Raw genomic sequence first — 14,188 nt, forward strand, 5'->3', positions numbered from 1 at the left:
GAAAATCTTTTGTTGTTGGTGTAGAATGTTCAACTCTATACTAGTTTTGTCAATAAAAAAAAAAAAAAAAAACTTTATTTCCCAAAAAAGCTTGACAAATTAAGTAGTTGCCAACATGGCCAGGTTGCATAAAATGCTTTTGCAATAAACATTATTTGCTACGAGAGCATTTTATTGGCATTTTTAGTACTCTGTACAATAAACTATTTTGAATTGTGTTGGGATGCCAGTTGATGTAACACCTGTGTCCTGAACTAACCATTGTTGCACTGTGTCCACGGTTTTGTGCAACTTTTGTCAGGTTCAGTCTCACCTGCAGAGTATATCCAGGGTCACACTGGAAAGACACCACACTGTTCATCTGTACTCTCTCGCCCACTTTGAAGCCATTCATGGGTACTACTGGTTCAGGACAGCTAGTGAGGGACACAGCTGTAAGGGAAAACAAGAAAACATGGCAAATAAAGAGAGAAATTAAGTTGAATGCAAAAGCTAGTTGAATTTTTAAAGATTGCCCTACTCTTGTACTCCAGACGGAAACCGGCTGCAGAGACACTGATGTCTGAGAAGAAGTGCAGGTAGAGCTGGTTGGAGGTGCTGTTTAGGAGGGCTGGAACTGTTGTGCCTGTAGAATACCAAGTCCGTTAGCATATTGTGATTATGTGTTTGAATCAGTTTGTCCAAGGCTTTTGTAAAAAAAAAAAAAAAAAGAAAAACAACATCTCATTTTCATTATTTTTGAACTTTGTACACTACACATTGTTATTGTTAATAAAAAAAAAAAAAATGTTTTGTTAAAGCTGAAACAAAATGCAAGATGAAAACATTGGCTAAGTTAAAAGTGGAAAGAAAAAAAAAGGATGGAAATGTGACAAGCAATTTAAGATATTTATGTTTTTTTTTAAGTCATGCATATATTATATGAGATGGGATTAAAGCAAATTTGCAAACCAAACATGCATTTATTTTCACTTGGCAAGTACACTGACATTTCAGAAAAAAAAAAAAAAAAAAAAAAAAATCCCGCCTGTCTGCAAATCAAGTTTTATTATATATTTGGATTTATATTGTGTTCTGCACTATTGCGTAAAAGTCAAGTAAAATACAAAAGAACTACAATTAGTTGTTTTTCCCTTAAGCATTCATTTCTAAGTCCAGTGCAGATGAGAATTGTTACGCATGCATTTGTCTGAAGTTTATACAGCTCTTTTAGTCATATTGCTCAGTGTGTGTGGATCTGAATGGCTAATTTGTCTACACTCTGTATCGTTCATGTTTCTCTCTCTAGGGCAATTGTAAGATTTGTGCCTGTTCTTTGTGCCAATAAAAGGGAAAATGCAGCCTTCCCTACTGTGTAAGTAGCTTTTCGATTCCCACAATGCACACAAATGCACACTGGCAACAATGAAGAATCGTTCTTTTGATGTGTAAACTGTTCCAAAAAACACCATACATCATACAGTGGTCTAAATATTGATGCAAAACTACACATCTGCGCAAGACAATCTATGCACTTCTTTCAGACATCCACATAGGAATCTTCCAAGCATTCAAAGCAAAATAAATAAATACATAATAATAATAATAATAATAATAATAATAATAATAATAATAATAATAATAATAATAATAATAATAATAATAATAATAAAAAGGCGATTATTGTTACAATTTGTGTTTATGTAATGAACTAAGTCCCACCTGAGAAGCTCCCCAGCATGGTGTCAGTGTTGTCACCCCCATCGAACACCTCGAGAGAGTCCCAGTTCTGCTCAGTCACAAAGCTAATCACCTGGATCTGAGAGAAAGGAACAGAACCAAGGAAATAATAAAGTTGTGTGTATAATATTTAAAAAAGCTACAAGGATGTGCCAAATAAAGATATTTTAAAATGCCTATTTGATGTGTTATATAGCCCTTCAAATGTCATCAAATATGTTTTTTTTTTTTTTTTTTTTCATTTGTTTTATATGCTGTTCACAGAGTTTTCCCAATGTACAGCCCTGTAAATATTTTGGTAGACATTTATTTTTCCACCTCAGCCTCAAACAAGCCTAGAAATTGGCTGGTCACAGTGGCATGACTGTGGCTATCGCTGGAAGATTGTCACATCTGATAGCCTTACTGTCAAATGGCACATTTATTTGTGCTTTCTCCACACAGTGAATTGGAAATTTCATGAGCGGGAGGGGGTAAGCTCTATATCCAGGCCGTCATGAGCAGTCTGTCTGACACAAAATGAAAACACACTGTCAATCCACCCTATAGCATCAGTTAAGAGCTCTACTTCACTTCTTTCCTAAACTTAAAGATGAAACAAGTGTACCTGAAACTACATTTTTCAGTGATGGTATTTGTTCCTTTTTGGCTTGGCAGAAATTATGATTATGATCCAGCTCACAAACCCATAAGTGCATACGTACAATTTTGTTGGTATTTTTTGTCTTTTGGCAATAATTACCTAACAAGCATCTTATAAAAATGGGTATGAAAAGGGTGGAAAAGTAAATTACAGCAAACAATCTAGTTAAAAAATAATCAAGGTATATTCCCCACAGTGTTCACTAAATACACTTGAACAATTTTAAACCATTTAATTTATGTGCACCAATTAAGCAATGCATATTCGAATGCAATATTTAACTATAAATATTTGTTCATAAAATTTTCAAATGCATGAAAAATACTATTCAAAAAATAATGACAAGCCCAGCAGATAACAGAGCAGAAGAAAAATATGCACAATCAGCTGTAGAGGAATCTCTTAAATCTCCCAGTCTGCATCCCTTTCCTTTCATACCGCTGCTTCATCATATCAGTCTCTCTTACTTTTAGTGATGCTGTAATCACTCCTGCATGGTTCCAATTCTCCTACAGCGAGAAGTATATGAATTGGGTTAAAGGAAATTAAGTTAGCAGTCCTGAACTCCTCCCATGATTCAGAGCTATATTTGATTACATTTGTATCCAACAGTGTGAGACAAGTCTGGAGAGATGGATGCAGATGCTACTTGGATAAAAAAAAAAAAAAAAAGTTTCTTGTCATTCAAAAAAATATCACCCTTTCCACAGCAGCACAATAATATGAAATGCTTTCTATGCACATAATCTGCATATGTAATGGCTCCTGAAAATTCAGCTTTACCTTTAGACAAATAATTTACATTTAAAAAAATAGCAAAATAGTCACAGCACTTTTAATTGTAATACTATATCACAATATTTATATTTGTTACTGTATTTTTTGTATACGGTATCAAATAAATGTTGCCTTGGACAGCAAACGATACTTAAAAGTGCTTTTTATTAATTTGTATTCATAATGGCCATAATGGGGGAAAATGGTGTTTTATTGTTGCTAAAAGGACCGTACCTGTATTCCCATTCCCTCTGGCACACTGATCTTCCATACGCAGCTCAGGCTGTTCAGGTAGGGCTCAGGATAGCCAGGGGACAGAATAGTACCTATCCGCTGGGTTAGATTCCCTCCGCATGGCACTGTAGCACAGACAAAAACACAAAGTGATGAAAGAGCAGGCAGAGAAGGAAAAGCACACAAACCACCTACAGTATGGAAGGGCATTTGTAATCTTTCGGGACACCACCTTCCTCCTTGTGCAGCTCCTGTGGTCAAGCATCTGGTAGCTGCAGTGAAGCGCACCTCTAAACAGCTGCACGAGTGTGGATACCTGAGTGTGTACACACTGATACCTGTGGCAACAGCTGACACATGTGCGCATTTGTGGATGTGTGACACGCTGGAGGCCAGGACCGCTGGCCCACAGCTGTGTGTCTTTGCTCGTTAGGCACAGGGAGAGTTTGCTGGCGATGGTTCTCTCTCAAGAGGAGCATGAGTAGGAGTCTGTTTGCTCTGTGTCCTCACAGGAAAACCAACAGAGCTGTGATGTGAATCTAACACAGTGCTCATCCAAGCAAATGCATTGTGGATGGGGACATAAACAAATCTGCATCATTTAAGCAAGTGTAAGATCTACTTACTGAAAAAAAAAAAAAAAAAAAAAAAAACACTTGACAAACTTCCTTTTGTCAGGGAAATTTTATAAAACTACATTGCTCATATTATCTTCAACGTCATTATTTACTCTAGAAGTAGCTATTGAGAAGCCGTTGCTTCAGTAGATGGATGTCTTGTTTCTATTTCTTTTATATATATAATTATAAATATTTTCTCATTTATATATAATAATTATGAATAATAAATGTTTTGTGTGAATGGGCTCTGTGGTTAGTGGCAAGGTTAGTGACAAACTTCTATGGTCGTCAGAAGTCGGAATTTCAGTTTCCGGTTTACTTTTGCATCACCCTAATTTGCAGTATATACAAGATGTCTCCAAGATCTGAATAAAACAAGCATCAGTGATGTCTCTTATATCATTGATACCTGGTCCCCTGCTACAGCAAGAAAGTGGAACAAGGGATTCAAACTCTACATATCAAGTTATCCACAACCACCTCAAGGTTGTTGGAATGAGGATCATGAAAGATGAGAGAAGTGTGAGGTGACATAGCTCTTACCAATGCAGCTGGGCATGCTGCCGTTCCACTGGGCCAGAGCGTTGGGTACAGTCAGGCACTCGATGGCACTGGGCCCCTCCAGGACATATCCAGCATTGCATTCAAAACTCACCACGGCTCCTACTGCAAAGTTGTTCCCCGTTCGCCTGCCGTGTCTGGGCTCTGGGACTGAGCTACACTGTGTCGCACTGGTTCTCGGGACAGCTAAAGCAAATAAATGCACTAATGTTAGATGAACTTGAAAAAAACCTTACTGTACCTACCAAGTGAGAAAATATTTGCAATAAGGGTTGGCCAAGTTATCGCGGGTTAGCACAGTTTATTTATTATTATGAAAGTCTGCTGCTCACTGGCTCTGAATATACATATAGACAAATCATGGGTCACCGGTCAGGGGTGCTCCTGATCAAATTATTTAGTCTAAGCATCAACATTCAAAAACCACTGTCTGCTCTCACACTAGTCAAACGAACCAGGCTTTGGGGGTCAAACGTGTTCCAGTATGGTTAAGATTGCCTAGTGTGAGCACACCTGAATTTTTCTCCCACACTGCACTCTGCTGCGATGAGTACTGCTATAGTGCAGGTCTCTACTTGGAAGGTGCCTGTTATAATGTTATTGTCGAGGCTCTGGACTCCGAGCCTAACTTGTTTTTCTATAACAAACTATCAAATATTTTCTATAAAAACGTTCATGTCCTAGCAGTGGCAAATAGCTTGTTTTATATTTAATTTAATTACATTAATGTAATAAGTTGAGATTTACAAGAATTGAATTTTAACTGCTACTAAGTAAAAGAAATACTGGTGTAAAAAAGCACCGTATTTGTTTAAAGTGTTTTCAAACCAAGGGCCCGTTCTTTGCACGTCACTTATTACACCTGAGATGAAATTTCACATCCAAGATGATATCATTGTGCTAATCAGGATCTGACTAATTCGGTTCTTCGAATGCACCTGCTGTTGACGATTAGTATGGCTGGAATTAGATAATTGCGCGTTGGTTGGTTTAAAAGGGGTTATGTATCGATACTCGAAACACAATGCATTCATACATTCACGATCAGCAATGCAGTGATTAACTGGTGGCATAAATCAAATGTGCACTGTTTTTTTTTTTTTTTTTTTTTGCATGATTCCTAATTATTTATATTCACAATTTCTAATGTTTGTAAATGTTTTACATTTTTATTTCAATTTAGTTTTTAGCAATTCATTGAATTTCATAATTGAACAGATTTGTTACATGACAGCATTATGTTATATATATATTTCCTGCTCCATCAAACCACTCCCACGATAGTTGTCATCACTCAAATTATTGCACAACTCTACTTTATCGGTATAGCATCTGTGTAAAACTCTAATACAATTATTTTGAAGTATAATTATATTATATTTAAATAATTTTTTTAATGATTATTAATTTTAATTATTGTCCCTGGATCAGTAGGATTCTCTTGTAATAAAGTAGCACTGGTAGCGGACAGAATTTAAGTATCAATTCTGCTTAAAAATATGCAATCTAATCCTGTTAACATGAAATAAACCTGCTCCAGAGCATGTTTAAGCTTCGTGCTGCTATGACAGCAAGTCTGGAATCAGCTTCGAAAAACCAAATAATCCAAGATCATGCCAAATTGTCAACAATCAAATCCAGCTGAGTTACAAAAAATATAAAGAACGGGTCCCGAATGTGATTGCACTTTTGTTCAAATACCAGTACTTTTAAATGAAAAAAGTGCACAATAACCTACTTTTGAATGTATTATTACTTGTGCATACAATCATGCAATTTATCGTGGTTACATATTTTAATTGTTGCCCACCACTAATATATATATATATATATATATATATATATATATATATATATATATATATATATATATATATATATATATATATATATACACACACACACACACCACTTTGTTATACAGGAAGAGAAATCAAAACTCTCAATTTACCTTGGTAGACCAGGTGGAACCCTCTTGAGCTCGGCTGGCCCTTGGAAGAGAAGCGGATAAGGATCTGGTTGGAGGTGGCCAGTGGCAAAGATTCACCTGAAAGTACAAACAAGATGTCATGACATTTGGCGAAATTCTAAAACCAATGGCATTTGATGTTATTGACCTGCCACAGATGCCATATTTGTTTGAGAGAAGCAGCGGAGGTGAAGATTATTAATGAACAATGACTTCATATGCCCTTGAATACATTGACCACATCACTCTATCACATCTACTCATGCACCTTAAATTGTGGCTGTATAGATAATATCTTCCAGAAGCATTAAACAATCGAATAACTTTCGGCATTCAGGTTTGGAATTATTTGAGGGTAAGAAAATGATTACATCATTTTAATTTGTGGTAAACTACCCCATTGGATATGCAATTGCCGTATTGCTCACATTCAACATTGTATATAAAAAAAAATTCTTTTTAGCATTTTACTTTTACTTTTTGAATGTTCCCAAGCCCAGGTCTATTAATAATCCCGATATCAAAATGCATCCCTATCTGCATCGCTCATTATTAGCATATGTTATTTCTGTGATGTGGTGTGTGGGCTGAGGCTTTGAATCTACCCACAGTTCCCTGGGGCACAGTCGAGCTCCACAGGGGTTTACAGAGAGCAGGTTCAAATTCAAAGGTTTACAAATTTGTGCAGTGGCCAGAGAAGATGAAATCGCGCTCCACTCTCGGTCATGTTGGGATCGACCAATGCTCCTGCTTATGCCTTTGGCATGCTGGGATGTTATTAGAACAAGTTTCCGTGGGCAGCCAACAGAGTGACAGCTACAGTAATAATCCAGTCAAGGCAGAGGTGTGGGGAAACCCTGACCGCTGATTTATTCACACCTGCTGTTTCTTCCGATGGCCACATTATTCTGCAGTGCTGCTTGTAAAATGTTAGGCCCATGTCAAACTACACCACAATTTCAGTTGTGGGAAACCAGTATGGTGACCACAGCTTCACCTGCAGGAAGATACATCATGCAACATTCAATGATGTTGTGGAGCAGATAGACCTAGCCTGACACCATCCTGGTAGTTCACCCAAAAATGAAAATGATGTCATTAATGACTCACACTCATGTCGTTCCAAACCCATAAGACCTCCGTTCATCTTCGGAACACAGTTTAATATTTTAGATTTAGTTCAAGAACTTTCTGACCCTCCATTGAAAATGTATGTATGGTCTACTGTCCACGTCCAGAAAGGTAAGAAAAACATCATCAAAGTAGTCCATGTGACATCAGACGGTCAGTTAGAATTTGTTGAAGCATCGAAAATACATGTTGGTCCAAAAATAACCAAAAAATTATGACTTTATTCAGCATTGTCTTCTCTTCCGGGACTGTTGTGAATCTGCGTTCACGACACTGCAATGATGCTGCTGACGTACAACGCTGCTGACGTGTTATCTGGTGTTTCCAACAATAAATAGCATAATGGTAACTGTGTGATAAAATAGACTTCCAAGGTAGCTTGTTAATATGGGCAGCAAATAAATATACTCTGCTTTTGCATGACCCCTTTTTCTGCCTGTAAGAGAACATAATCCTTTTCTATTGTTTAAAATAAGTTTCCAATTGTTAATTCACAGAGAACGACTTCACTTGAAACTTGTGCAGATTATTCATTCCCTATACATGATTTTCTAAAAAAAATTTTAGCAACATCCATCAAAACTGACAACTGTGCTTATAACAGTTGTGACATATAGCAACTTCTGTTTCCCTTCTCTCCGCAGCACAAAAAGTTAATAGAAAATCTGCTGTTTTATGCTGCCCAGTATCAATCTTGACTATTCCCTGCTCTCTATTCATGCTCCAAAATGTGCATTATTTCCAGCAGTCCCCGGCAAACTTCACTGATTTCACACCGGCATCTGAAGTTAAAAAGCGCATCTCAGATAGTATATGCGCTCTGAGCGGTTCAACTTCCTTGAGCAGAGGGTTTCACGCCGTGTGCTAATCGTGAGGGTTTGACTGGTGTAAATGGTGTAGAAAAAATAAAAATGTACACAGCTCATCTGCGTTGTCATGGGAATGTCAGAAGCAGAGAGATCAAGCAAGGAAACCCTGTTAATCTTCGAGCAGAAGTGACCACATTAAATGGAACTCCATTATGGCTAAATAAAATCTTCCAGCCTCTCTGTCTCACTGGGGATCTATTTAGCTAGTCTGTTTTTGCTTATTTGATTATGTTTTCTTATCTGTTTTAAGGAAGTGAGCCGTATTTACTGGATCCCAGTGAAATATGTTTGTTAGACTGTATGAGTCATCAAGCTTGTTATTCATTTTATTCTCTCGAGTACATCATCGCTCACGTATGCCATCGTCATTAATTAAGTTTAAACCATTAAATTTTTCTTGAGCACCAAATCAGCATACAGTATACGAATGATTTGACATTCAGAGATTAGGTATGTGCAAAACATACATACACATTTACATAAATAAACAAAGTGGGTTGTCTGAACTAGTCTACTTATCAATAATCTTAAATGATAGTCCACACAAAAATGAATATGTTGTACTCAAAAAAAAAAAAAAAAAACTTATTTTATGTACTGTACCACTTTCCACATTTCATACAGAAGGAGTCGTTATTCTTACAATTCCATTTGGTGGTGCAAAAATGTCACACTTCAGCTTTAAATTGTGGTATTTGTGAATCGCACAAGCTTGTGTCTCTTTTACTTTTAGATGCAACTCATCTTGGCAACTGAGTTGCTTAATTGACGACTTCTATTTACCCTCTTTAGCATTCATCTCATAATGCCAGTATAGACCAATAGAGTCAAGTTAATACTGCTTGAGAAAGGTTTACTGACCTGTGTGGGCCCCAGAGAGAGAACTGAGGACACGGGCATGCTGGGTAGGCCCATCATACACCTCCACAACATCATTTAGTGCAGTCTGAAAGAATGCAAATTGGCTGAACACCACTGCGGAAAGAAAAAGAGAAAAACCGAAGAGACGTAATAACATAACATCAATGAATTATTCAGCGAAAACCATGACTCTGCAAATGTTAATTCAATAGTAAAAGACAGAACCTAATCACACCTGTGAACCACCTGTTGTCCTCTCTATAGAAACCTGGTGTTTAGTAGAGTCAATTTCCAAATGAGAGCCATAAAAAAGAAAACCTGTGTTGCGATGCTCCCTATGCCACAGCTGTTCGAAGCCATTATGGCAGCCTACGGAAATTTGTGCCTTAATTAGCTCTGCTTCCACAATGTTTGGCTTGACCAAGGCAAAATACAGACAGGCTGACCTCTGCTAATTCACACTCTGTAGGAACCCCAAACTGGTCAAACGACATCTGTGTTTTATGTATCGAACTAAAGACTCTGATGGTCACGTCCCATTCAAAGACGGTCAGTTTACTCTGCCTACAATTTGCAATGTCTCCAGGCTGCTATCTTGGGCATGTAAATCCAACTACTTAAATGTGATAATACTAAAATCACAAAAACTGCTTGTTAAACTAACATTTATATAATATTTAAAGCAGCAATAAAATAAGACATGAACTGTCCCATAAATGTTGTTATTATGCTCAAATAGCATTAAAAAGGGCACATGGTTGGTCCAGCCAACATGCATGTGCAGTTTCTATGCATAAGATACTCCAGTTTATAGGATCTGGAGTAGAGGTCGACAGATTTATCGGTTTTACAGATTTATTAGCACCGATAGTTGATTGCTGGAATAATCGGTTATCAGCAAAAATCCATGCCGATAGTTTTCCGGGTTTCGTCCTTTGCTGGAGCGGCTGATAGTTTACCAGGTTGAGTCCATTGCTGGAGCGGTTGAGAAAGCTCTGTTTTCATGATACAGTGCGAAAGCGGCTTCTAGTGGCCGAAATCACTGACAGCACGTGCTGTTTGTTCAGACATGTGACGACACGAAAACATTTGTTGTTCTGTGGCTCTAATAAAGTCTGTATACTTCATTTATAGAGCTGTAATATAGATCGCTCTTTCTGTTTGCTCCGTTTTTTAAACACTGAACTTCAAACTTATCTTTGCCTCATTGTTCATTCTTGAAGTAAACTTGTGTCTTTTTGGTGAATAAATAAACTGTTTTAGACCACTGCTCGAGTGTGTGTGATACTAGTGAGCTCTCCTAGACTCAGTGCTGTTCTTTTATATTGATTAGATAATAATTAAGTGCTCAATAATAGAAGCAGTTCAAATGTGTGAGTAAACATTGTGCTGTCATGATTGTAGGGCTCTTTGTTTTCCTGCGATGCAGAAAACGTGGACCGAATCACGGAATCCAGTCATAGAAACGGAATTCACAGTTTAACGTGTGTGACGCTCGCGGTGATTTCAGCGTCTGCCATCTCATTAAATGAGGACGAAAACACATGAACAACATCTCCAGAACTGCTCTGAAAGTCACTTCATGAGCATTTGACTGTTTGATTTGAGCAAAAGCATCATATCACATGCACAGAATTGTAAATGTATTCATTTATTTTGCAGCCCGTAAATTTTTCAGTAGAAGGTACATAGTCTACTATTACTATTACTAAAATGAAACAAATATTACTTTTTAAGGAATAACCACACAACATTTCTTCCATGTTTTAATGTTATAAGTAAATCCCCTCTGTTTGCCAAAAAAGTTTGCTTAATTTTAAGTATTTTAAAGACAAATAAAATTAGTGTTTCATGCCTTGATTTGATAACAATACAAATTTAAATACGCACAGAATTTTGGAGGGGAAAAAATCATTAGGCTTCTTTAAGAAAAAAATACATAAAGTTGTTTTATGAATTCAGATAATTAGACATGCTAAAACAGAATTTGGTAACAATTAAAATATATGGTGAGAAAAAATAAAACATTTCATAGGGTCCTAATCATGTAATTTTGGTTAAAATTGTATTAAATAGATTTGGAAATGTATAAGTTTTATGATTTTATTCAATTAGACTTACTTTATTATGATTAATAAACTTGAATTTAACTATTAAAAAGGAGTGGAGTAAAATTAAAATGGAAAAAAAAACTGAATAAATAAAATTTAAATAACAGAATTTGGAAATAAATAAAATTGAATTTAGGAAATAAATAAAAAGATTTCATCACTATTTTATTTAATTTATTTTTTTCAGTATCCATCTTAAAAACTATTGGTTGACTAATCGGTAATGGCCAGTGTGGTCCAACCTAGCTATCGGTATCTGCAAAAATATCCAATATCGACCTCTAATCTGGAGTATCTAATGACATTTGGAGTGATGTGACGACCAATTGGTGATTGCATCTTTTATGTAGAAGGCAGGACTTCCACTATATTATACGGAATAAGAGTGAACCATCTTTGTACTAATACTATATGCATTCTATTGGTTTTTAAGATTATTATACATTCACTGTAACTCCTCATCCTAACTAATTATGCCATAAATTCTGAGTGATAAATCAAGCCAAGCAGGGCATGAGCTAGGGGTGTCAGATATGACCAAAATATTATTCACAGTGTTGGGCAAGCTACTTGGAAAATGTAGTGAGCTAAGCTACCAGTTACTCTACAGTAAATGAAGCTTCAGTACACTGAAGCTACCCCCCTGGGAAATGTAGCAAGCTAAGCTACATCAACAGTAGCTTGCTACATCTAAGCTACTTTTAAAATTAAATGTTTATGTTGAACACGTTTTATTACAAGTCAATGCTATCTCAGTGCTCAAAACTGTCAGTCAAACAGATAGGCAGGTGTAATTGTTTAGTTTAATACATTTTTGTGTTCCTTGTCAATTTGGCAACAAAAACAATAAAAATAATTAACAAAAGTAATTAACAATGTGCGCACAAGTAAGTGTATGCACCTGTTCCATGGGCATGCTTAATATACTGTAGGCCTTTGCAGAACAAAATGCAAGACCTCCAAACAGTACAAAAAAAATGGCCAGGCTGGATCCTGATAATTTTTACAAGCAGCATCTGAAAACATATTTGCTCTCTGTTATCTCGGTCAGACCTCATCCTATGCCATTATTTCATCAAATAATTTTTTGCATGACTGGCCAAGGAGTGGTACCATCCGGAGCAGAAGGTGGCGGTAATGCATCATAAAGATGGCTGGTTGCTATCCACCGTGAACACGAACAAGATGAAGTAGCGCCGTCGCGTCACTACTGATCCAGAATCAGCGATCTTAGCAGTTGTATTTCCCGATTTGAGTTTGAGCTTCAGAAATGCTTGCGAAAATGTAGCTTGTGTGGAAGCTACCGCACTACTTGGTATAAAAAATAGCTTCGCTACTGAAAAGCTATTTGATTCAGAAAGTAGTGAAGCTACGACCAAGCTACTGAGAAATGTAGTTAAACTAGTAGCTTCGCTGCTTGTAGCGACGCTACTGCCCAACACTGATTATTCAACACAAAATATTATTATTAGAAGTACTTTTATTTTCACAATAACAATTTATATGTGACCCTGGACCAGACTTAAGTGTCAATTTTTCGAAATTGGGATTTATATGTCATCCGAAAGCTGAATAAATAAGCTTTCCATTGATGGTTTGTTAGGATCAGACAAAATTTGGCTGATATACAACTATTTGAAAATCTGGAATCTGAGGGTTCAAAAAAGTCAAAATACTGAGAAAATTGCCTTTGAAGTTGTCCAAATGAATTCTTAGCAATGCATATTACTAATCAAAAATTAAGTTTTGATATATTTACTGTAGGGAAATGTACAAAATATCTTCTTGGCACATGATCTTTACTTAATATCCTAATGATTTTTGTCATAAAGAAAAAATATATATATATATATAATTTTGACCCATACAATGTTTTTTTTTTGTTTTTGTTTTTTTGGCTATTGCTAAAAATATACCCAAGCAACTTAAGACTTTGTTGAATAGATGAATGTAGATACAAAGCACTGCATAGGCTTCACTATATGAATTAAACATTCATGCATTTATCCTTATTAAAGCTAGTAATGTTAGTCAAGATTAGTGATTGATTTTATATCTTTCTTGATTGACATTGAAGAGACAGACGGCAGAAACAATATTAGTCACTTTTAAGAGCTGCACAATCCAATTTATTGATACTCACATATTTTCTTTCTCAGCTGTTTATGTTAATTTCAGTCATAAACTAAGACTGGCATTTTAACATAATTGTGTGTGAATTTGACCGCTGAAGCACAGTAATTGCTGAAAGAGATCTGAATTTACAATCACATGCTGGACTTTCGTGCACGTCCTGTGCTTCTTTTTTTTACCGTTCATGCAAGTTTCTTATTCACTCCTAAATTGTCGATAACTTTAAGCAGTGCTGTGGATATATACAATTTGGCACCGCTGAAAGATTTAGGACTGTGTGCATTTCCTGTGATAACATTTAAAGCTGCAGTAGGTAACTTTTGACGCTCTAGCGGTTAATAAACAGATCTGCTTGCTAGCCGGAAATACTTCTCTCTGTTTATCACAAAGGTACTGGGTTACTCCGCCGCGGTATCCCCGAAGCAATCTAAAATAGTCCGAATATAAACACTTATTATAGGTGCACTCTAGTGATTCAGGACAAGCTAAAAACACGGTTTGGAAAATGGATTCATGGTGTACTCACTTATTATATACATTTTTCTACATTTTGAACACAA

At 36.3% G+C, this 14,188-nt stretch overlaps 1 protein-coding gene across 1 annotated transcript in view; it reads right to left on the reverse strand.

Annotated features, from left to right (window-relative positions):
- The window catches only part of LOC113091748 (CUB and sushi domain-containing protein 2-like), a 269,603-nt gene that overhangs the window by 56,191 nt on the left and 199,224 nt on the right, over positions 1–14,188 (reverse strand). The window contains exons 32-38 of the mRNA XM_026257372.1: positions 9,385–9,498; positions 6,506–6,601; positions 4,537–4,740; positions 3,374–3,498; positions 1,702–1,798; positions 521–625; positions 314–432 (exon numbers count right to left, since the gene is read on the reverse strand). Coding sequence (XP_026113157.1) covers positions 314–432; positions 521–625; positions 1,702–1,798; positions 3,374–3,498; positions 4,537–4,740; positions 6,506–6,601; positions 9,385–9,498 — 860 coding nt within the window. The remainder of the gene's footprint in view (positions 1–313; positions 433–520; positions 626–1,701; positions 1,799–3,373; positions 3,499–4,536; positions 4,741–6,505; positions 6,602–9,384; positions 9,499–14,188) is intronic.

The sequence above is a fragment of the Carassius auratus genome, unplaced genomic scaffold (genome assembly GCF_003368295.1).
Source record: "Carassius auratus strain Wakin unplaced genomic scaffold, ASM336829v1 scaf_tig00214282, whole genome shotgun sequence".
NCBI classification, from domain to species: domain Eukaryota; kingdom Metazoa; phylum Chordata; class Actinopteri; order Cypriniformes; family Cyprinidae; genus Carassius; species Carassius auratus.